The following is a 22,832-nucleotide window of genomic DNA, read 5'->3' on the forward strand; positions in this document are numbered from 1 at the left end:
ATTACAAAGGGAAACCCAGCCACGAACTGCCCAGTGATGCAAGCCTACCAGACAAGCAAAATGCCTTCTATGCTCACTTCGAGGCGAACAATACTGAATCATGCATAAGAGCATCAGCTGTGTGATCACACTCTGACCAGCAAGTGTGTGTCTTCACTGACATTTTCAACCTCTCCCCGACCCAGTCTGTAATACCTACATGTTTCAAGTCGACCACCATAGTCTGTGTGGCCAAGAACGCCAAGGTAACCTGCCTAAATGACTATTGCCCCGTAGCACTCACAGCTGTAGCCATTAAATGCTTTGAAAGGCTTGTCGTGGCTCACATCAACACCATCATCCTAGACACCCTGGACCCACTCCAAATCGCATACCGCCCCAACAGATCCACAGATGACGCACTCTCTATTGCACTCCACACTGCCCTTTCCCAGCTGGACAAAAGGAACAGTATTTATTCTGAGAGGGTTTCATCAGGGAAGTATTTGTACTCCAATGTAGTAAAGAGGAAGGTGTGTCATTTTCAGGGTACAATGGTATACTTAGTTAGTAGTAGGCCTACATGTTATTCAAACTCTACCCCAAGAACTTTATACAATAACTGGACCCTACAGACTGATCCATCTGAAACTCTGTCTCTGTCAATAGGTTGCTAAACATGTGCTACAGCTGAGCTGATCATGTGTTACTGGACCCTGCTGTATTGTGAATGTACATGCTGAAAACACTAGCATGTGCTATTGTAATTCAAACAAAATGTATATTAGGCTACATTGTATTGCTTTACAACTTTTGTCTTCTTCTTTACCAGAGCAGTACACATGATGGCTACAGGTTAAAAGCTAAATCATTATGGTCAACTGATCATTGTACAGACAGATACAGTTGGGGTCAAATATATTGGCACCCTCGTATGATTCACTATTTATTTTTTAAATACATTGAAATAAAAAAAACTTTTGTGTTATTGTTTGCTTTACAACTGCACATAAACTCCCAAAATGTAATAATAAAGACTGAAATTGCAATTTTTCACTAAATTATTCCAAATTCCAAATGAATTTGGTTGGAGGCAAGTTATTCTCGTTCACTGTGTAATTAACTACGCTTTCATATCCAACACCAACTACTGGAACTCAACGACAAAAATGTATGGTGTGTCTATGCCTGCAAGTTGCTATAGTATGTCTGATATTTGTCTCAAATATTTTTCTCTGCTGCCTTCTTGGTTGAACCAGGTCTCGCTTGAAAAATCAATTCTCTCTCAATGTGACGAACCTGGATAAGTAAAGGTTAAATCAATAAAATCAGTGTTAACAGAACAATAGAAGCCAGGGGATTCAAACACAGCAAATGTATTGCTCAAAAAAGTATACACGTGAAAGAACAAATTGTACAAGTGGATTAAACAAATGTTTTTCCTGCATTGTAACAAATCCATGACCCACTTATCAGGAAATCTTTAAGATCCAATATGTATACTGACCTAAAAGGTGTTGGTTTTTCATTAAAATGCATTATTAAATCAGGGTGGAATGATATTGATCTGCACAATCATAAATAGTTCAGATATCTGCAAGTGATTCAAAGTAGGCCTATTTTATCCAAGAAAGGTTGAATAAATGCCAGGTGCTTTCGCATCATGTGTGCAGTATTGGAACGAAACCATAATGTTTACAGAAAGGTAAACATTTGACATTTTTGCAATAATTGACATTCAAAAAATTTGAAAAATGTTATTTGTGGTTTTTCTTTGAAGGTGAATATTCCTCTAGTAGTAGTGAGAGACCGCTATGGTGAGATATCATATGCATTCTTCAGTCTTTGCCTCCTGATTTAATGGGCTTGACCAATAAGCAAAAACATGTCTCCAAACCTCGGCAGCATTCCAATCGGCACCCTATTCCCTACGTGTAGTGCACTTTGCATACTTTGCTGGTGCTACTGCCTGGCCACCATCTCCTTCACCCACAGCCCTTCTTTCTCCCTCCCCCTGGGCCGTCCCAGTGCAGCCTGCCTCCTGTGGGGTCCAGTCCCAGCGCCACACATGAAGCATGTGGTCATAGAAGGAACAGCTGGCCATCAGGCAGGACACTGCAGGGCTGTCCACGTCAGGGTTAGGACAGGCAGGTGGGCCTGCCACAGAGCTAGCAGATGACGGGGATAAACTCTCAGGTATGTAACGTCCTGTGTCATCCTCCAAGGAGGTGTCGAAGCTGGCAGTGGGAGATTCATACTGAATCCTTAGGTGTCCTCCTGTACGGCTCTCTGTTTGGGACTGTCTTGACTCTGTGGTCTCCAGAGGGGAGCAGGGGGGAGGCTCCTCCAGGGAAAGCTGGGACCAGTCAGCCCCATAGGCCAGGGAATTGTGGAGGATATAGGAGGCTACGACAGAACACGCTCCTCCGCTGCCCTCTAGAGGAAGAAGTAAATATTACAGGTTTCACAAAATGACAAGACATAACTTGGGTCTTATTCATACTAACACAGGGTAGAACAACTTTTGCAATAAAAATATAAAACAAGTGTTTCTTATTGGACAAATTCAGGTAGGCTCCTCCCTGCTTCAGTTGTTTCCTTGTGAATACAAGCCAGCTCTTCAACCAGACAGACATGGTAGTTGTGGCTATGCGGCGAGTTTTCATGTGAGCAGCATCACGTCCCAGACAGTCAGACTCACCCAGGGCTTGCTGGCAGTGAAGGATGTGGAAGTCGTTGTGCATGCAGGCAGCCAACAGCAAGTGCTCATGGGTAGGATGCCACTTCAGTCTCCACACTCCGCCACCCAGAGCACTCTCACTGAGAGGCTGACGCATGTTCCTCTCGTCCCACAGGAGCACCTGCTCGTCATAGCTACAGGACAGGAGAGAGTTCACATGATTCACTGCATCTCAAATGGAACACTATTCCCTATATAGTGCACTACTTTTGTCCAGAGTCCAGATCATTCCCTATAGAGTGCACTACGTTTGAACAGGAGCCCTATGGGCTCTGGTCAAAAGTAGTGCACTACATTGAGAACAGTGTGCCATTTCGGACGCAAGCACTATAGGGTTCGTATGGGCATCAGGGTTCGACACCAATCTATCCTTCACACATCTGGTAAGTAAACATCAATTAGTATGTTGATAGGAAAAAAAAACAGATTACTCAGCTTCTCTCCCAGGAACACATAGTGAATATAAAAGGGGAGCTTGATGAATACAAGGCTTATAGTATATTATAATATCAGCCTGGCCTTTTGAAAATAAAACACCTGACTGAAATAGTCAAAATCAATGTTCATTTACCTGCCTGTGGCTAGAATGCGCTCCCGGTGTGGGCTACTGTGTACACTGCATACACCCATCGAGTGCCTTCAAGAAAGGAAAAACAGTATTGGTTACATGTTCATTTAAGACATGCTTCTGTGGCACCCACTGATTTGGCCATGGGAATGGCGAATGCATTTTGACTGCGTATTGTGTCAACATGCTCACCTCTTGCTGGTGAATGTGGGGGAAGAGGGACCCATCCTGAGATCCCATCCCTTAAGTTTGCAGTCATCCCCGCCTGCCAGGTGCATTCCATTCAGACAACACACACACACACACAGGACAGGTTTGGTCATGTTTAAATTATTCTGCAAGCACGCAGACAACAGTAAACATGAGGTCACCAACTGAACTTGCTGCTATGGAAGATCAAAACATAGGACGCATGTCACAAGGCTTTTTAAAGAACATGAGGATCCCGTCTGCTCAAAAAGCATGACAACCCTGACCATCTTATTAAGGCAACGTGTAAACATCATCATCACACAAGGAGGGGCAAACATTAACACAGAACTTGACAGGAGGGTATTGAGCACTAAGCGGCCTGTATTAGCTGGATGTGTTTTCGAGAGGGAGTGTTACCGGAGTAGACAAGCTGAGTATCCCAGTATGAGAATGCTGAGATCCAGGCTTCAAAGTCGTGGGCCTTCCACTGTGATACAGCAGTGAGACTGTTCTCCCCCAGGGACAAGACGTTGACACAGCCTGCAGAGTCACTGGACACCACACGCACGTCACTACTGCAGAGGGGAAGAGGAGAGGATACGCCATGGATGGGTCTCAAATGGCACCCTATTCCCTATATTGTGCACTACTTTTAAACATGGCCCACAGGGATGAAAACCCTAGGTAATCACATAACTTAGTACTATATCCTAAACAATTCTATTGCGCTGCTCTTTCTCTGACAACATTAAAATGACTTAAATGGAATATTAGGAATATGTATTCCTAAAATGATATTATTCCTGTCTGAACAGACAAAACCATTCAAAATACTACATCAGAGAGCATAATTTAGCCACAGAGGATCAATAGCTTAAAAAAAAAAAGTTGCTGTGGATCAAGATGAATCATAAGCACTTAAAGTCGGGAAGGCCAGAATTTGGGCAGCATGCACGCCAAATATAGAACAGCTTGTTGCATTGTGGCCATAGACATATAATCCATAGAAGGGTTTTGAAAACCTCTAAGCCTGGCAATTTGACTGTTAAACTCATGGGTACACTAGCTATTGCTGCCAGTCCTGACTTGAATGGATTATACTTCTATGGTTGGTTGCGGCTGTCAGTTGGCCTTTCGCAAATTTCAAGATATAATTGCGAGAAAAACTTTCAAGTTTGGAAAGCAAATGCCTACTGCTGAAAATAGAAGACTAATCTGTCTGTAGAAGCCAAAAAAAAAATGTTTCAACAACTTTTTGAGCGAACAACACTTTTTCTAAGTAGCTTATCTTGAAATAAGCTTTTGGCATGAGTGCATCGGCCATCACCTGTAAGTAGCCTAGGCTTCATCTTCATCATTCAGTGCCACTGGAAAGTTATTTAGTAGCCTACTGCAACCTAGAATATACACTGAGTGTAAAAAAGATTGAGTTGCACCCCCTCTGTCCTCAGAACAGCCTCAATTCGTCGGGGCATGGACTCTACAAGGTGTCAAAAGTTTTCCACAGGGGTGATGGTCCATGTTTTCCCACAGTTATGTCAAGTTGGCCGAATGTCCTTTGGGTGGTGGACCATTCTTGATATACACAGGAAACTGTTGAGCGTGATAAACCCAGCAGCTTTGCAGTTCTTGACACTCAAACCGGTGTGCTTGGCACCTACTACCATACCCCATTCAAAGGCACTTCAATCTTTTGACTTGCCCATTCACCCTCTGAATGACACACATACACAATCCATGTCTCAATTGTCTCAAGGCTTAAAAATAAAATAAAGGGGGATTAGAAATGATGCAAACAATTAAATTGATAGAACCTACAATCTGCGATATTAATGTTGATCTACCCCCACAAAATAAAAATAAAATACAAATAATGTATTTTTGTTCTGTTTTCTCCCCAATTTCATAGTATCCAATTGGTAGTTACAGTCTTGTCTCATCGCTGCAACTCCCGTACGGAGAGGCAAAGGTCGAGAGCTGTGCGTCCCCCGAAACACGACCCAACCAAGCCGCACTGCTTCTTGACACAATACCCGCTTAACCCGGAAGCCAGCCACACCAATATGTTGGAGGAAACAACGTACACCTGGCGACCTTGTCAGCGTGCAACCGCCCGGCCCACCACAGGAGTCGCTAGGCTAGAGCGCGATGGGACAAGGACATCCCTGCCGGCCAGACCCTCCCCTAACCCGGATGACACTGGGCCAAATGGGTCTACCGGTCGCGGCAATGCTCAAACCAGGATCTCTAGTGGCACAGCTAGCACTGCAGTGCCTTAGACGACTGTGCCACTCGGGAGGCATAAATTATGTATTTTAACATGTAAATGACGTAGAATTGCATGAAATGCATTTATAAAAATGTGTGGAAATCTAAAAAAAAAAAAAAAACGCCTCTGTTCAAGTGTATGCCACTACGGAAATGTGACTATAGATATATGCAATGCTTTATAATTGAATCTTTATTTAACTAGGCAAGTCAGTTAAGAACAAATTCTTATTTACAATGATGGACTACACCAGCCAAACCTGGACGACACTGGGCCAATTGTGCGCCGCACTATGGGACTCCCAATCACGGCCGGTTGTGATACAGCCTGGATTTGAATCAGGGTGTCTGTAGTGACGCCTCTAGCACTGAGATGCAGTGCCTTAGACAGCTGCACCACTCGGGAGCCCAAATAATGAACTTGAAACAGACAAACAAACTTACCACGGATATGCTTACATTTTGAAATTTTACTGACTATTAGAACATTAGTTGTCCAATATGTGGTCTTTAGTAACCTCCCATGCAGTGTTCAGTATATCCCAAATGAAGCCATTATCCTCACCTGTTACCTCTTCCAGTGGACCAGTCTAATGACAGAGCCAACTTATCAGGTCCCAGTCCCAAACTGGTCACAGTCTGCAGAGCACACCGGCCTTCCTACTGGAGACACGTATCCATAAGAGCAGTGCCCAAAGCTAGGGTTGCACAATTCCCTAGTTTTTCTGAAATCCTGTTTAGAGGATTACAGATGTTGTGCTTATTCCATCCTGATTCCAGTAATATTGCAAATCAGGATATCTGGACAACCAGGGAATTTGGGGAAGCTACTAGAATTTTGCAACCCTAACCCAAACACTCGTTAACATAATGGACATGGATATTCGACAGTGAATGAATCTGTATCGCACCTGACTCTCTATGAGTCTGTGCAGCTGTAGCTCCCCACTGGCTGTAGCCATGCCCAACAGAGGCTTCTCTGACACTGGCACATGACACCTGAGAATAGAGAATAGAGGTATAGCAACAAAGTAATCATCAAGGCCAGGTGGAGGATCTCCATCATCTTACCATTTTATATCTAATATAGCTGGTGTGTCAATCCGCTGCAGCTCACTGAGGGGCGGACACATAGGTCCTTGTTGACGAAACGTGAACAGGTACAGTCGGCCAATCCGAGTAGCCGCATCCTCTGGTCCCTGATGATTGCACAATGAGAGAACTGTTACACCACCTTATACACACACACCAGAGTCCCAACGTGTATGAGAAGTAACAACTTTCTGTTATACAGTCAGTGACATACATCATGGTGTATACAGTCATACACTACATGCCCAAAAGGATGTGGACACCTGCTCGTCAAACATCTCATTCCAAAAATCATGGGCATTAATATGGAGTTGGGCCCCCCTTTGCTGCTATAACATCCTGCACTCTTCTGGGAAGGCTTTCCACTAGATGTTGGAACATTACTGCGAGGACTTGCTTCCATTCAGCCACAAAAGCATTAGTGAAGTCAAGCACTGATGGCTTAGATTGGCTTAGATTGGGTTGCTTGTAGCTGGTTTGAAAATTATTTAAAAGACAGAACACAGTGTGTACTTACTGATGGCGTTAACTCAAGATTTCTACTCGTACAAAAGGTGTCCCACAAGGTTTGATTCTTGGTTCAGTTCTTTTCACAATTTATATTAACAGCATTGGTCTATTTGTACAAAACCGTAACTGTCATCTGTAAGTAGATGACACTGTTGTATACGCTACTGCCCCTACGGCACCTCAGGGTCTGCTGACTCTTCAATCTGCTTTTACTACCTTGCAGAAAGCCTTGGTTGACCTGAAGTTGGTACTAAATGCTGGTAAAATCAAGTACATTTTCCAAATCATGTAATGATGTACCTGATGATTTTTGCATAAGTACGTTAGATGGTGCCCCCATTGATCGTGTCCCCGCCTAAAAATATCTGGGCATCTGGATTGACGAAAAGCATGCTGACGAGTTAGTCAAGAAATTAAGAATTAAGTTGGGCTTCTTCTATAGGAATAGGGCTTGTCTTTCATTTAAAAAAATAGTAGAAAACAGATCATTCAGTCTAGATTTATTCCTGTTGAAGTGTATGGCGATATTATATACATGAATGCAGATGCCGGTGTTTTGAAGCCCTTGGACACAATTTATTATAGCACACTTAGTTTTATAACATCTGACAGTTGACACTCACCACTGCATCTTTTAACATTTGTTGTTGGTTGGACCTCGCTAAAAACACGTCATTCTGTTTTTGTTTATAAAGCCTTGCTCAAACTACCAATTTACTTAACATCATGGTTGAAAGAAATAGAAACTCTGATTACAACACTTAGATCACAGGGTTGGTTAATGATGGAGACTTCCCTTTCCTTTTCCTACCAGGCCCCTATCATGTTGAATAATCTCCAAGTAATGCTTCATTTGGATGTGGTGTTGTCACTGGGTCAGTTTAGGAGAAAAGGATCCTTATATTGATAAATGTGTTTTGATTATTGTGTATATAATATTTGCTATTTATTTAATTGTGTGTTTTAAGTTGAGTATAATTTTATTTTCCTGCATTGTTACCAGGGTACATTTGCAAATGAGACTTACAGTGGGGAGAACAAGTATCAAATCAAATCAAATTTTATTTGTCACATACACATGGTTAGCAGATGTTAATGCGAGTGTAGCGAAATGCTTGTGCTTCTAGTTCCGACAATGCAGTAATAACGAGCAAGTAATCTAACTAACAATTCCAAAAAAAACTAAAGTATTTGATAACCTGCAAAATCAGCATACAAAGTATGCAGAGGTCTGTCATTTTTAGCATAGGTACACTTCAACTGTGAGAGACGGAATCTAAAACAAAAATCCAGAAAATCACACTATGATTTTTAAGTAATTCATTTGCATTTTATTGCATGACATAAGTATTTGATATATCAGAAAAGCAGAACTTGATATTTGGTACAGAAACCTTTGTTTGCAATTACAGAGATCATACATTTCCTGTAGTTCTTGACCAGGTTTGCACACACTGCAGCAGGGATTTTGGCCCACTCCTCCATACAGAACTTCTCCAGATCTTTCCGGTTTCGGAGCTGTTGCTGGGCAATACAGACTTTCAGCTCCCTGCAAAGATTTTCTATTGGGTTCAGGTCTGGAGACTGGCTAGGCCACTCCAGGACCTTGAGATGCTTCTTACGGAGCCACTCCTTAGTTGCCCTGGCTGTGTGTTTCAGGTCATGGTCATGCTGGAAGACCCAGCCACGACCCATCTTCAATGCTGAGGGAAGGAGGGTAGGAGGTTGTTGGCCAAGATCTCGTGATACATGGCCCCATCCATCCTCCCCTCAATACGGTGCAGTCGGCCTGTCCCTTTGCAGAAAAGCATCCCCAAAAAATGATGTTTCCACCTCCATGCTCATCCTTCTTCCTCCAAACACGGCAAGTGGAGTTTAGACCAAAAAGCTCTATTTTTGTCTCATCAGACCACATGACCTTCTCCCATTCCTCCTCTGGATCATCCAGATGGTCATTGGCAAACTTCAGACGGGCCTGGACATGCACTGGCTTGAGCAGGGGGACCTTGCGTGCGCTGCAGGATTTTATTCCATGACGGCGTAGTGTGTTACTAAATCAAATCAAATCATACTAATGGTTTTCTTTGAGACTGTGGTCCCAGCTCTCTTCAGGTCATTGACCAGGTCCTGCCATATAGTTCTGGGCTGATCCCTCACCTTCCTCATGATCATTGATGCCCCACGAGCTGAGATCTCGTATGGAGCCCCAGACCGAGGGTGATTGACCCGTCAACTTGAACTTCTTCCATTTTCGAATAATTGCACCAACAGTTGTTACCTTCTCACCAAGCTGCTTGCCTATTGTCCTGTAGCCCATCCCAGCCTTGTGCAGGTCTACAATTTAATCCCTGATGTCCTTACACAGCTCTCTGGTCTTGGCCATTGTGGAGAGGTTGGAGTCTGTTTGATTGAGTGTGTGGACAGGTGTCTTTTATACAGGTAACGAGTTCAAACAGGTGCAGTTAATACAGGTAATGAGTGGAGAACAGGAGGGATTCTTAAAGAAAAACTAACAGGTCTGTGAGAGCCGGAATTCTTACTGGTTGGTAGGTGATCAAATACTTATGTCATGCAATAAATGCAGGATTTTTTTTTTTTATGTGACTGTTTTCAATTGCTTTTCTATGGGAATCTAGATTTCTGTAGGCATCTGTTTGCAGTTCCTAGGGCTTCCTCTAGATGTCAACAGTCTTTGGAAGTTGGTTGATGTTTTTCTTTTGAGTAATGAAGAAGTATGGCTGTTCAGACTGAGTGTCGAGTCTAGCGTACTGTTGTGTTTGGGGCGCACAACCTGGCGCTCACTCCACTTTGCTTTTATCCGCTATTGAATATAGTTTATTCCGTCTTACATTTTATCGATTTATATACATTTTAACATACCTAAAGTTGGATTAGGAAAGTTGTTTGAAATGTTTGGACCAAGATTACAGGTAATTTATTAGATAATGTGTAGTCATGTTGGGCGAGTTGGAACCGGTGTTTGTCTGAATCAAACGCGCCAAATTAATGGACACTTTGGGGTTATAACGACGGAATTAATCGAACAAAAGGACAATTTGTGATGTTTATGGGACATATTGGAGTGCCAACAGAAGATATTAAGGTAAGGCATACATTTATATCGTTATTTCTGAGTTTTGTGTCGCGCCTGGCAGTTTGAAATATGATTGTCATGCATTTGTTTGATGGGGTGCTGGCCTCAGATAATCGCATGGTTTGCTTTTGCCGTAAAGCCTTTTTGAAATCTGACACGGCTGGATTAACAAATTAAGCTGTATTTTGGTGTGTTACACTTGTGATTGTATGAAAGTTAAATATTACTAATAATTTATTTTGAATTTCGTGCTCTGCAATTTCACTGGATGTTGTCGAAACGTTCCGCTAGCGGAACCCCTAGTCGTAAAAGGTTTTAATAAATGTTGGGCGATTAGGCCTGGCTCGCAGTCGGCATTCCAATGCATCCCAAAGGTGTTTGATTAAGTTGAGGTCAGGGCTCTGTGCAGGCCAGTCAAGTTCTTCCACACCGATCTCGACAAACCATTTCTGTATGGACCTCACTTTGTGCACGGGGGCATTGTAATGCTGAAACAGGAAAGGGCCTTCCCCAAACTACTAGTACAAAGTTCCAAGCACAGAACAGACTAGAATGTAATTGTATGCTGTAGCGTTAAGATTTCCCTTTACTGGAACTAAGGGGCCTAGCCAAACTTTACAGTTGGCACTATGCATTCTGGCAGGTAGTGTTCTACTGGCATCCTTTAAACCCACATTTGTCTGACGGACTGCCAGATGGTGAAGTGTGATTCATCACTCCAGAGAACGTGTTCCCACTGCTCCAGAGTCCAATGGTGTCAAGCTTTGCACCACTACAGTCGACGCTTGGCATTGCGCATGGTGATCTTATGCTTGTGTGTGCGGCTCCTCGGCTTCCCGACGAACAGTTATTGTGCTGACGTTGCTTTCAAAGGCAGTTTGGAACTCGGGAAGAGTGTTGCAACCAAGGATTTTTAAGTGCTACAGGCTTCAGGGGTCCGTTCTGTGAGATTGTGTGACCAACCATTTCGGGGCTGAGCAATTGTTGCTCCTAGATGTTTCCACATCACAATAACAGCACTTACAGTTGACCGAGGCAGCTCTAGCCGGCCAGAAATTTTACAAACTGACTTGTTGGAATGGTGGCATCTTATGATGGTGCCACATTGAAAGTCACTGAGCTCTTCATTTAAGGCCATTCTACTGACTTTGTAAATGGAGATTGCATGGCTTTGTGCCCGATTTTATACACCTGTCAGCAATGGGTGTGGCTGAAATAGCTGAATCCACTCATTTCACGAAGAATCCACATACTTTTGTATACATAGTGTATCTTGGCTTTGAATGTCTGTCTAACGATAGTGTCTACAATCTTACCGCATCTGGCCCTTTCTGCAGTTGATATGTTCCACATGCCAGTATGTTGTGCCACTCTGGGATGGGGCACCACTCCACTGTGTCGGCACTCAGCTCTGTGTCGAACACCTGAAGACTGCGGGTCCTTGACTTCCAAGCCATCGCAATATGTTATGCATATTACTGGACCAAAGCACCAGTCAAATATGCAAATATGGACAGTGTCAACAATTAGTATGCCAAGATAACACAGCCCACCATCAACAACATGAACACGGGTAACATAGGATTGGATCAAATATTAGTTAACTAGCTAACTAAAAATGTAACTGCTGGTTGAGATACATGCAACATAAACAAGCTAGCCTCCAGCTAGCGCACATATTTAGCAAAACCAGCACTAACGTTACTGTTAGCAGGCTATAATTTACCTCCCTACTTCGCTAGCAACAGGCGCCTAGACGAACATTTAGCTAGGTACTCAGTTCCAACTATAGTATTTCGATTGAATTACAACGCACATAATATCCCAATAAGCTATATTTGTTTGCAGATCAACATATATTCTGGTAAAGAAATTAGAAACATACATGTGAAGCAGCTATTCGGCTGGCAAACACTTCCTGAATGACGCTGCCACGTCACCGACTGGGGGCTACATTCAGCATCGAAACGTTGCACATTGTTACATAGACGTGGGGTATCACTAGCCACCCACTGGCAACCACACACAGTGGATGTTCCCTGACCATCAGCTCATGCCCACACCAACACAAAACATGGATGGAAATCTACCGTTGACCCAATCATCGTATTGCACCGTGGTAGATAAAAAAGACCAGTCTAAACTAATATGCTACACGCATACAACATCTGGGATATTCAATGTTGGGTGAGTGTTGACAGCTATCTAGCCATTTCCGTATGGATAGAAACCATGCGTTAAAACAAAGTACTGACCAGAAAACTGACCTAGCGAGCTACAGTAGTTGTGGACATGTAGGTAGCTATTTATTATACGTTAGCGATTATACAGTTTTGCTCAAATAGAGAGGTGATCTCATCGACTCGGGTGGATCACAGTAAGCTCGTGCTGCAGTGTTCAGGTTAGTGCTAACAACAATAACAACAACAAAGCTGCCGCCAGTGGTACCATATAGATATTGCCATGATATTCACCGGTAAAATAAAGATTGGTGTAGTAACACATGCAGCTAACATCATACTTGTTTTCTGTTTCAGCTTGACAAATGCCTTTGATGTGTGGAGCACAGATTTCACTGAGGAGACATTGAACCAGTTTGTATGTATCCTGTTAAAATATGTAGGTTCTTAATGCATTATTTTGGCATTTCCCCTCTGTATATGATTACAAAATGACATGCACATTTATTTTCAGAGACAGAAGTTTGCCTTAAAGTCAACAGAGGATTATATCCTGAAAATCAGGTATGTTTATTTCCCAGTATATTTTAATCCAAGGACCTCATGCACTCCTTGAGATCCTTACAAGATCCTTTTCCATGCCTTTACAATACTTGCATATTCCTCCCCTCTCCTCTCCTATGTTCTTCCAGGTCTGCGTGTGGGAGTGGGAGTGTGTCGGTATCGGTGGAGGACACCGATGCAGTGCTCTATGTAGCGGCCAGTCCAGGAGACCTGAGTGTGACTCTGTCCAGACTAAAAGAACAAGAGGCTAAAGAGGTCCTGAGAGAGCTGCTGTTTAGAATGGCAGACAGCCTGACCCATTTAAACAATACTGGTGAGGTTAGGGACAAAGCTCTTATACAGCATACAAAGTTCTCCTCACATACTGTACTCTTTCCTATCGAGGGAAGGCCTTGCTAACTGCTGTTACAGAATGCATGTGTATTCTTATCGCACTGTCTTTATGTTCTCTGTTGTGTTACTATGTTCTCTCCAGCAGGCCCTGCCTCATTCAGTCCTGGGAAGAGTCCGCACAAACGGAATACAGGTGCTGTGTGACAAGTTCTCTTCATCTTCTTTTTTCTGTAGACATGTATTTTTAGTTGCCTTGGTAAATTACAATAGAACATAGCTCATCCTCTAATGTATGAGGATGAGCTATCCTCATAGCTCATCCTCATAGAGGTGTATTAGGAACGATGATGTATAGTAAATGCTACTCTTGCTCTTTCAGACTTTGAGCCAAGGAGACACCAGCAGAGTGGCCAAACTATGGCAGTCAAGAAGCGTCTCCCAGGAGATTCTCTCATCAACCCAGGAACTAAGAGGTTCATCACCTATACATCACCTTCTCACTGAGATCAGGACAGTGACTGTGTCCCAAATGGCTCCCTATTTCATATATAGTGTACAATATTTTTTTTTTACCAGGGCCCATAGGTCTCAGCTTAAAAGTTGTGCACTATAAATGGATATGCCTTTGATCCAAAATAGTCCACTTGTTTAAAAGGCTGGCACCTGGTCAAAAGTAGTGCACTATAACTGGAAGAGGGTGGCATTTGGGACGTAGCGAACAGACTGTCTTTACATACTGTATTTACATGCATCTGCATGCAAATAATGTAAAGAGACAAGTTCACTATTATTTGTTTTTCTGACCTTTTTCAGAAAGCGTCAAGCAACCGGGGTGGCATTTGATGAAGAAGACGATCAATGATAATTTGCTAAGAGGAATGACCACAGTTGCTTTCCATCCTTGCTGTCACATTTATCCAGCATACAAACAATATAGTGCGTGAATGTTCTTTTAATCCACTAACACTAAGCCATACAGCTTCAACAAAATATCCCAAATGGCACTCATTCCCTATTTGGTGCACTACTTTTGACCAGATCCCTATGGGTAATGATTAAAAGTAGTGCACTATATAGGGTGCCTGATTAAAAGTAGTGCACTATATAGGGTCCAATTTTAGACGCACTCATTATCATTACCTCAATCACTGTGGGAAGACTTGAAACATGTCTTCCCCAAAAATATTCTCCCCAATTTTCGTGGTATTCAATTGGTAGTTACAGTCTTGTCTCATCGCTGCAACTCCCGTACGGACTCGGGAGAGGCGAAGGTCGTGAGCCGTGCGTCGTCCGAAACACAACCAAACCAAGCCACACTGCTTCTTGACACAGTGCCCGCTTAACCCGGAAGCCAGCCGCACCAATGTGTCGGAGGAAACACCGTACACCTGGCGACTGTCAGTGTGCATTGCGCGCGGCCTGCCACAGGAGTCGCTTGTGCGCAAAGGGACAAGGACATCCCTGCCGGCCAAACCCTCCACTAACCCGGACGCAGCTGGGCCAATTGTGCACCCCGCCCCATGGGTCTCCCGGCTGCGACAGAGCCTGGACTCGAACCCAGAATCTCTAGTGGCACAGCCTTAGACCACTGCGCCACTCGGGAGGCTCGTATTTGAATCTTTTAACTTTATAATAAGCATGACTTTTTAAAGCCATTCTCCTTGTCCAATCATTCATGTCGATTTGTTCTAATAACATAATTATAATTTTTAACAAGTTAGTCAAATCTGCTCAGGAAACCATGAAATTGATAGTGTATATCAGGCTGATTCTCATATCTTTATTGTTAGCAAAATGACTGCAAGCCTTCAAAGAGCATGCGCAGTAAAATATTTGGTTCTAATATCTAATGTTGAAGGTAGGTACTAGAATACTATAATTAAATGCATGATTAAAACCATAGATAAAAATAACCCAATTGATACCTGATTTATTTGTCATTTTTTTGTTTAAAAATCCAGATCACCCAACGTGAAGCACAGAATACACAAACAGTAGATTCAGCAACAAGTCCAAATGTAACGCAAGAAGAACAAATATGAACAGATGCTTTACAACAGAAAAAATGTCAGACACATTTTCATAAAATATATAGATATATATTATATTCATATGCACACATACACTACCTGGGTAAATTCCAAAGCATTTTTGCTTCAGAGCAAAGCCAAGTAATCACTAGATTGATGAAGAAAAAAAAATCTCATCGTATTTGCACCCATGTAGAATTGCACCCAATTCTCATATTTGCTGGTGTCGTTTTTTTTAAAAACTGTTTTTTACTTTTACTCCAGAGATCTTTGAACAATAAGTTCTTGTCAATTTAAAAAAAATCAAAAATTTAAATCAAGCTTTTTTTTTGCTCAGGGAAAACTTCAAATACCTTTTTAAGTATTCAGAGATGTTGGGTGGCAACAACGGTTGCAATAGATCAAATAATGATCAAAACCATCTAAAATGGTTCTAAACCACATTGCTGTTCCTTTGAGGTCCAGAGTCACAGAACTCTAGTTAAAGCAGAGCATCACGGTCATCATTTAGTCTTGAGGTTTACTTGTGTCCTTTAACTCAAGTTCATTACATCTTTCCTCACGGCTTTTCAGCTCCCAACATATACAGGTAGCATTAATTAACACGTTTCAAAGACAGGCTTGGTTTCTCATTCTCATATTAGTTCACATGAAAAATAATTTCACCTACTTTACATTCTGAGGAAAACAAATTACAACAATTAGTTTCCTTGTTTAATAGTAAAAGGATAACAAACACCCCAGTCAAGATATTGTTTTTCAAACAAGTCCAAATTAGGTCACCCATTAAGAAATCAATGTGTTAAATTACATAGAATTAGTCCACGAAATAACTTAAGCAATTTCTGAGAGGAATTAGGAGGGATCACAACTATATCTTTACAACACAAACACCCCATGAACATATCCATTTCAAATCACATGGCAACATACATATTCAAGAAATGACAAACATTTCTCTTCATTAATGACGTGGTGTGGGTGTTCTTCAAAATTCCTAATGTGCTCCAACTTCCAAAAGAAAAAGTCAGCTGACTTGAAAGCATCTTGTAAATCATACAAGATTTCAAACTAAACAATGATCAGAAAGTTCAACTTTTTTTCTCACAGTGATGGTAGTGCAGTAGTGTATGCTTATTATTGTAAATCCTGTATGTGTCCTTTCTTATAGGTATTACAGGATAGAATTATTGTTAAGTTCTTTTCACGGTTTTTGATTACTTAAATTATCTTGTTGATTACCTTCATTGTAAAGTATGTTATTACATGGTGTCCAACATAGGATCTTGTTGAAAGAAACAAATCATTATGATTTGTAGAAGCACAAAATTCAGCATTCAGTAGAAAGTGCTCTAATTATCATGTCGAGACAAAAATATACAGTGTCCAAATGAAGAGGCTAGAGATTTGGGAGGCACCATCAGCATCATCATCAACATATAGAATCATTCCGTTACATTCTCTTAAAAGAGGAAATCTGGTGCAGCTATCCTCTGACTCACTTAGTCTAGTAAAGTGATTTCAAATAAAAGGCCAACGATTCAGGACTCACGTCAAAACTTACTTAGCTATCAACCATCATCAGTTATTTCGAAATCAATCACAGATCAGATATCCTGTATACATTTAGAAAATAAATAATTCTTCTTGCCACAGAAAAATATAGATATACTGTATGACACAACACTAGTTTGACTGGTTTCATGACAGCATGCTCTCAAGGCAGGTAGAGGATTTTAAAGGGGGTTGGGGTGGAATCTCTGGTTGAATAGGAACAGTGAGTCCCGAATGGCACCCTATTCCCTTCAGTACATGATGCACTACTATTGAACAGAGCCCCATGGGCCATGGTCAAAAGTAGTGCACTATATAGGGAATAGGGTGCGATTTAGGATGCAACTTGTACTTTGTCAGGGACGGAACAAATTTGACCAATGTTGAATCACAAATTCACTGCGTCAAACATCTGATAAAAGATTAGACTGAGTAAGGTGGTCATATCAGAAGGAATTATGTGATATTTTGTGACATCATCGGCAGTGAATGAAGCCAACTTACTAGTAGCGACATTAATACCTAATCAGACCTTTTGATTTCAGTCCTTTCTAGATGGACCACATTGGTTTTCAGTGTTCCCATCTATCAATATATATTTTAAAAAATTACATATAAACATTCCTATAACAACATATCTCCATTAAAATGCAAGCATTCTCACCGTAGCAGTATGTTTCCCATGACAGAAGACCGATGTCTTCGTCACCTCAGCCTTTAACCATGGCTAACTCTGTGACAGCTTTGAGAGGCTAACTTCACTTCTCTGTCCTTCTCTTCTCTGCCCCACTGTGTCTCCTTCTCCGAGTCCAATGCCTCAGTCTCTGTCAGGTGCTTGAGGCTAAAAATGAAATGTATCTTACTTTTCCCTTGGGTAGATAGAGACGGTCCAGTCTCTTCCTAGTACATGTAAATCAGTGGAGGCTGGTGGGAGGAGCTATAGGAGGATGGACTCATTGTAATGGCTGGAATTAAATCAATGGAACGGAATCAAACGTTCCAGACATTACAATGAGCCCTGCCTCCTATAGCTCCTCCCACCAGCCTCCTGATGTATATTTCCTCCTCTCTCTTTCTAATAGACACACCCTCTCTGAATTTCCTCCTCCCACTTTGTATATCTAGCCACACCCTCCCTGAGTTTCCTCCTCCCACGTTGTCTGTCCAGCCACGCCCCCTCTCTGAGTTTCCACAGTTCAACAGACAGTATCTGTGTTAAAGGAGAGCTGCACCTGCCATGGAGACATACCGGTGATTAGTAAATGAAAAAATACAGTCAAGTTTACTTACAGTTAAGTACTTAAGTGTGATCTGCACAGTGTATCTATGTAGACAACATCCCATCTCACTTTCTCAGTCTTCTCCTCTCCCCTCAAACCCTCTTCCCTTTACACCCTCTCCTCCTCTTTCTCCTCTCTTTTCCCGCCTCTCACCCTCTCCTCTTCAAAGCTGATGAGGCCCTCATCGTCATCACTCTCCAGTTCCTCCTGCTCTTCGCTGACCAGGGCGCTGAGCTCTGTATTGGCTGGCCGGGGCCTCAGCAGGTTGAGCAGGCGCTGCAGGGGTGACTGGCCTCCACCAGGGGGGGAACTCTCCTGCTGCTCCAGGTTGTCACTTTGCTTCTTGGCAAAGTTCACGAACACCTAGGGAAGGGAGAGAACGCAGAGAAACAAAGACTAGGGGATATAATTGAGACTTTTTATTTTAGATGTTTCAGCTGCAAGGCCTTCCTCAAGTCAACAAACAAACATGAAAGGGAGCAATAACAGATTGTTTTAATAAACATTTAAAATCACATCTGTACTGTCTCAGTGTGGAAATGACCAGTGATGTAAAGTACTTAAGTAAACATACTTGAAAGTACTACTTAAGTAGATTTTTGGGGTATCTGTACTTTACTTTACTATTTATATTTTTGACAATTTTTACTTTTACCTCACTACATTCCTAAATAAAAGTTTGTTTTACTCAATTCATTTTCCCTGACACCCCAAAATACTTGTTACATTTTGAATGCTTAGCAGGACAGGAAAATTGTCTAATTCCCACTTATCAAGAGAACATCCCTGGTCATCCATACTGCCTCTGATCTGGCAGACTAAAATGATTTGTTTGTAAATTATGAGTGTTGGAGAGTGCCCCATGGCTATCTGTAAATAAAAATAAAATAAACAAATGATGCTGTCTGGTTTGCTTTATATAAGGAATTTGAAAATATTTATATTTTTTACTTTTGATATTTAAGTATATTTTAGCAATTACATTTACTTGTGATACTTAAGTATATTTAAAACCAAATACTTTTAGACTTTTACTGAAGTACTATTTTACTAGGTGACTTTTACTTGAGTCATTTTCTGTTAAGTTATCTTGACTTATACTCAAGTTTGAAAATTGGGTACTTTTTCCCCACCACTGGAAATGACTAAAACACAGTGTAACAGTAACTCACATTGTCCAGTGTGGTCTGGCTGACAGAGTAGTCCTCTATCCCCAGCACCCCCACCACCTGCTCCATCTTACTGAACACCTGGGCCAGGGAGATCCTGTCGGACTTCAGCTGGAACTGGACTTTGGTGTGGTGGCGCTCCTGGGGGTGGATTCAATTCAAACAAATTGTCTTACTTGCAATCGCGTTTTTTCCCTGCCACTGACTCTGCTGATAGCAGTTATGTCAAAGAAGAGTCTACCTGAAAAAACTGGGATAAGTGGTCCAACTAAACTTTAGGATTCTACTCAATCTGTAAAGCTGAAGCTTTCATTTTAAGGTCATTTCCGATTGAGCCGACGACATACGCAGCGTTTATCGCGAATGCATTCTCTGCTATAGCAGGAACATTGCCTTTAAATTTAAATCACGCTGTAAAGCTGAACTTCCTCCATGCGGAATGAATAGGGCCCTAATTGAATGCACTGACTTGTAAGCGCTCTGGATAAGTCTCATGTATCAAGTTTTAATGTCACGTGCAAAAGTTCAGTGAAATGCCTTTCTTGCAGGCTCCAAACCCAACAATGCAGTACAAAGAAATAGCACAAGAGCGTCTGCTAAATGTCAAATGTAATGTGTACCTTTAGTACAGCCTCAGGGAAATTCCTGTTGAAGAATCTCACCACCTCCTTCACATTGGAACTGGTTCTAGTCCGCACTGTGATCATGTAACCATCACCAAACCTAAGGAAGGGACACAACCAGGATGAGAGTAGACAAGACACACAGGCCATGATTGCTTAATTTAGAAATTCAACCTTCTTCCTTGAAGTAATCCCAGATCTAAATTGGTTGGATTGGGAGAGTAATAGGGTGGTAACCTTGCTTACATCTATCAAACCACATATGGATCTGTGCTTACCTCAAGGAAATAAGGAAGGAAGGATGCATTTCTGAAGTATTTCAACAGGGTCACAGATGACATAACAGGTCGTGTAACCGTATAGACAAACGACAAGTTGAAGGAAGGAGGAAATAGAAAAAAAGAAGGGTGATTCAAAGATGATTACAGATGAGTTGGCATCCCATAATGTCTTCAGCTTCTGGTTGGCCTAGCAACAGAGTGAGGCCACACCCTGCATTAGCTGAGTGAGTGTGCACTTCTGCTGACCTGTTCTTGAGGTGCTGGATGCTGCCCAGGCATTTGAACCTGCCGTTGACCATGATGCCCAGTCTGGTGCACAGAGCCTCACATTCCTCCATACTGCAGAGACAGAGACATTCACAGTTGACATTTGAGTCATTTAGCAGACATACTGACAGTCACTGCTATCGGCAGAATCAGTGCCAGGAGGACAAAACAAGCGTGGGTGTGAGCGCAAGGCAGGGGATAACAGACGTCTTACCCACAACACTTCAATAATACAGATAGTAGTGAATACATTAGCAGCACACAGTATGCAGTACATGTCTGATGAGAATGAGCGTCTCACCTGTGTGACGTCAGCACCACAGAGCGTCCCGTCTTGATGACATCAAGGATGAGGTTCCAGAGGAATCTGCGGGCCTTAGGGTCCATCCCTGTAGTAGGTTCATCCTGGACAAACACACAGAACAGGACACAATCAGAAATGAGGGTATTCTATCTTATCCAGAGGAGAATATGTATTTTTGTAAGTATTTTAGAATTTTTCCCCCAAAAAAGACAATAAAAATATTTTGTTTTAAATGAAGAGAACCAAAAAAATATAATAAAATAAAAATTAGCCAGAGTCCTATGGTCCCTGGTCAAAAGTAGTGCACTATATAGAGAATAGGGTGTCATTTGGGTGACATTTGGGTCACACCCATGGTGATGGGTTTGAGTGAGTCTAACCAGGAAGATGAGAGAGGGGTATCCGATGAGGGCGATGGCAGTAGACAGCTTGCGCTTGTTTCCCCCACTGTAGGTGCCAGCAGGCTTGTCTGCATACTTGGAGAGCTCCAGTTTCTCTAGGGCCCACGAGACCACCTGAGAGGGGAAGACGAAAGTAAACGAGGAACTTTTCAACAACATCGATTCAGAAAAATAACACAGTAATATAATATTTTGAATGTGAAATGTGGAGAGTGTGTGTGTGCCTGCTTGAGAGTTTGGGTGTGTTGTAGCCGTACCCTCTGCTCGTCCTTCCAGGGGATGCCTCGGAGGCGTGTGTACAGCTCCAGGTGCTCTCTGGCTGTCAGGTCTTCAAACAAGGCATCAAACTGAGGGCAGTAACCAATGCTCTGCTGCACTCTCAACAGCTCCCTCAGGATACTGACGACAAAACACAGATCCAGCTCAACAACAGTACCTGGGCCCGAAATCATAAAGCGTCTAAGAGTAGGAGCACTGATCGAGCCTCACGTCCTCCCTGTCCATATAGTCTTACTGATGATTATCAAAAACTGCTAAACTGCTAACTGCTAACTGCTAAGCTAAACTGATTATAGATCAGCACTCCTGAGACAATTTATGAATACGGGCCACGATGTACAGATTTATTACTAAAACTAGCATAACACATTGAGACGTGTATTGGAATTAGCAATAACCACTTCTGTATCAATCTCAGGTAGGCTACAGTACCAGTATCTGTATAAACTTTTACTAAGACTAGCATAGAGATTTGTGTTAGCATTGTGATTAAAGACCCATCTGGGTTACGTCCCAAATGGCACCCTGTTACCTATATAGTGCACTACTTTTGACCAGGGCCCATCAAATGTAGTACACTATAAAGGGAATCGGGTGCAATTTGGTACGCAAGACCTGGTGTATATGTAAAATACCTGTTTCCCCCTATGAAGGCCTCCCCTCCCGTGGTGCTCTCGTCACCAGTCAGCATCTTAAAGGTGGTGGTCTTCCCTGCTCCGTTCACCCCCAGGAGGCCAAAACACTCCCCAGGACGCACGCCCAGACACAACCGGTCAACAGCCAAGATACGACCCATCTTCCTCGACTTGTACACCTAGTGACACAGAGCATGGTATAAGGAGGGGACTATTTATGCATTGCGCGTTTTACATAAGTCTAAAGTTTAAATAGCCTCCTTGTAATGCACATTGTTGAAGAAAAATGTCTATTTAAATCATGCTGCCAGATTACAATGAGGTGTATAGTATTTTTTGCACAGATTTGTTCTGTTTTACACCACAAAAATGTTGCCTCTAGTTAGTGCTGAGCGATTAACCGAAATGTTGGTTATTTTTTCGGTTGTTAAACAACTAATTGATGACATCAGTTAAATTATTTAATTCCTCTTGTAAAAAAAATTCTGT

The 22,832-nt window shown here is 42.2% G+C and overlaps 3 protein-coding genes across 4 annotated transcripts in view; 1 reads left to right on the forward strand and 2 right to left on the reverse strand.

Moving 5' to 3' along the window:
- Positions 1-1,339: 1,339 nt before the first annotated feature.
- Positions 1,340-12,430, reverse strand: dph7 (diphthamide biosynthesis 7). Its single transcript, XM_024418170.2, has 10 exons — positions 12,329-12,430; positions 11,760-11,921; positions 6,819-6,946; positions 6,659-6,746; positions 6,313-6,407; positions 3,897-4,054; positions 3,480-3,552; positions 3,291-3,356; positions 2,681-2,853; positions 1,340-2,415 (listed from the first exon to the last, which is right to left on the reverse strand). Exons 2-10 carry the CDS (start codon positions 11,898-11,900, stop codon positions 1,901-1,903), a joined length of 1,437 nt encoding a protein of 478 aa, XP_024273938.1. The 5' UTR covers positions 11,901-11,921; positions 12,329-12,430; the 3' UTR covers positions 1,340-1,900.
- LOC112248833 (protein PAXX) lies at positions 12,418-14,826 on the forward strand. 2 transcript variants are annotated; one of them, XM_024418172.2, is made up of 7 exons: positions 12,418-12,630; positions 12,981-13,041; positions 13,138-13,187; positions 13,316-13,500; positions 13,666-13,713; positions 13,900-13,993; positions 14,334-14,826. In XM_024418172.2, the coding sequence occupies exons 1-7, from the start codon at positions 12,476-12,478 to the stop codon at positions 14,380-14,382; spliced, it is 642 nt and encodes a 213-aa protein (XP_024273940.1). In that variant the 5' UTR covers positions 12,418-12,475; the 3' UTR covers positions 14,383-14,826. The 2 variants fall into 2 exon arrangements, with proteins under 2 accessions (XP_024273940.1, XP_024273939.1); XM_024418171.2 differs by having other exon boundaries at positions 12,419-12,630; positions 13,663-13,713; positions 14,334-14,825.
- Positions 14,827-15,430: 604 nt separating this feature from the next.
- The window catches only part of abca2 (ATP-binding cassette, sub-family A (ABC1), member 2), a 79,497-nt gene continuing 72,095 nt past the window's right edge, over positions 15,431-22,832 (reverse strand). Inside the window, exons 42-50 of the mRNA XM_042320751.1 lie at positions 22,344-22,522; positions 21,687-21,828; positions 21,409-21,543; positions 21,026-21,129; positions 20,704-20,796; positions 20,174-20,276; positions 19,557-19,694; positions 18,538-18,747; positions 15,431-18,336 (exon numbers count right to left, since the gene is read on the reverse strand). Coding sequence (XP_042176685.1) covers positions 18,301-18,336; positions 18,538-18,747; positions 19,557-19,694; positions 20,174-20,276; positions 20,704-20,796; positions 21,026-21,129; positions 21,409-21,543; positions 21,687-21,828; positions 22,344-22,522 — 1,140 coding nt within the window. The 3' untranslated portion in view covers positions 15,431-18,300. The remainder of the gene's footprint in view (positions 18,337-18,537; positions 18,748-19,556; positions 19,695-20,173; positions 20,277-20,703; positions 20,797-21,025; positions 21,130-21,408; positions 21,544-21,686; positions 21,829-22,343; positions 22,523-22,832) is intronic.

This window comes from Oncorhynchus tshawytscha, linkage group LG04 (assembly GCF_018296145.1).
Source record: "Oncorhynchus tshawytscha isolate Ot180627B linkage group LG04, Otsh_v2.0, whole genome shotgun sequence".
Classification (NCBI taxonomy): domain Eukaryota; kingdom Metazoa; phylum Chordata; class Actinopteri; order Salmoniformes; family Salmonidae; genus Oncorhynchus; species Oncorhynchus tshawytscha.

What these genes read in the sequence shown, in the direction of transcription:
- dph7 (XM_024418170.2), bottom strand. Translation starts at nt 11,900, where the DNA reads ATGGCTTGGAAGTCAAGGACCCGCAGTCTTCAGGTGTTCGACACAGAG. An exon ending in TGCAGAAAGGGCCAGATGCG is followed by an intron (nt 6,947 to 11,759) that starts GTAAGATTGTAG and finishes TGCAATCATCAG; the next exon opens with GGACCAGAGGATGCGGCTAC. An exon ending in CCCACATTCACCAGCAAGAG is followed by an intron (nt 3,357 to 3,479) that starts GTGAGCATGTTG and finishes CCTTTCTTGAAG; the next exon opens with GCACTCGATGGGTGTATGCA.
- LOC112248833 (XM_024418171.2), top strand. Translation starts at nt 12,476, where the DNA reads ATGTTCCCTGACCATCAGCTCATGCCCACACCAACACAAAACATGGAT. An exon ending in GACCCATTTAAACAATACTG is followed by an intron (nt 13,501 to 13,662) that starts GTGAGGTTAGGG and finishes TGTTCTCTCCAG; the next exon opens with CAGGCCCTGCCTCATTCAGT. An exon ending in TCCGCACAAACGGAATACAG is followed by an intron (nt 13,714 to 13,899) that starts GTGCTGTGTGAC and finishes TTGCTCTTTCAG; the next exon opens with ACTTTGAGCCAAGGAGACAC.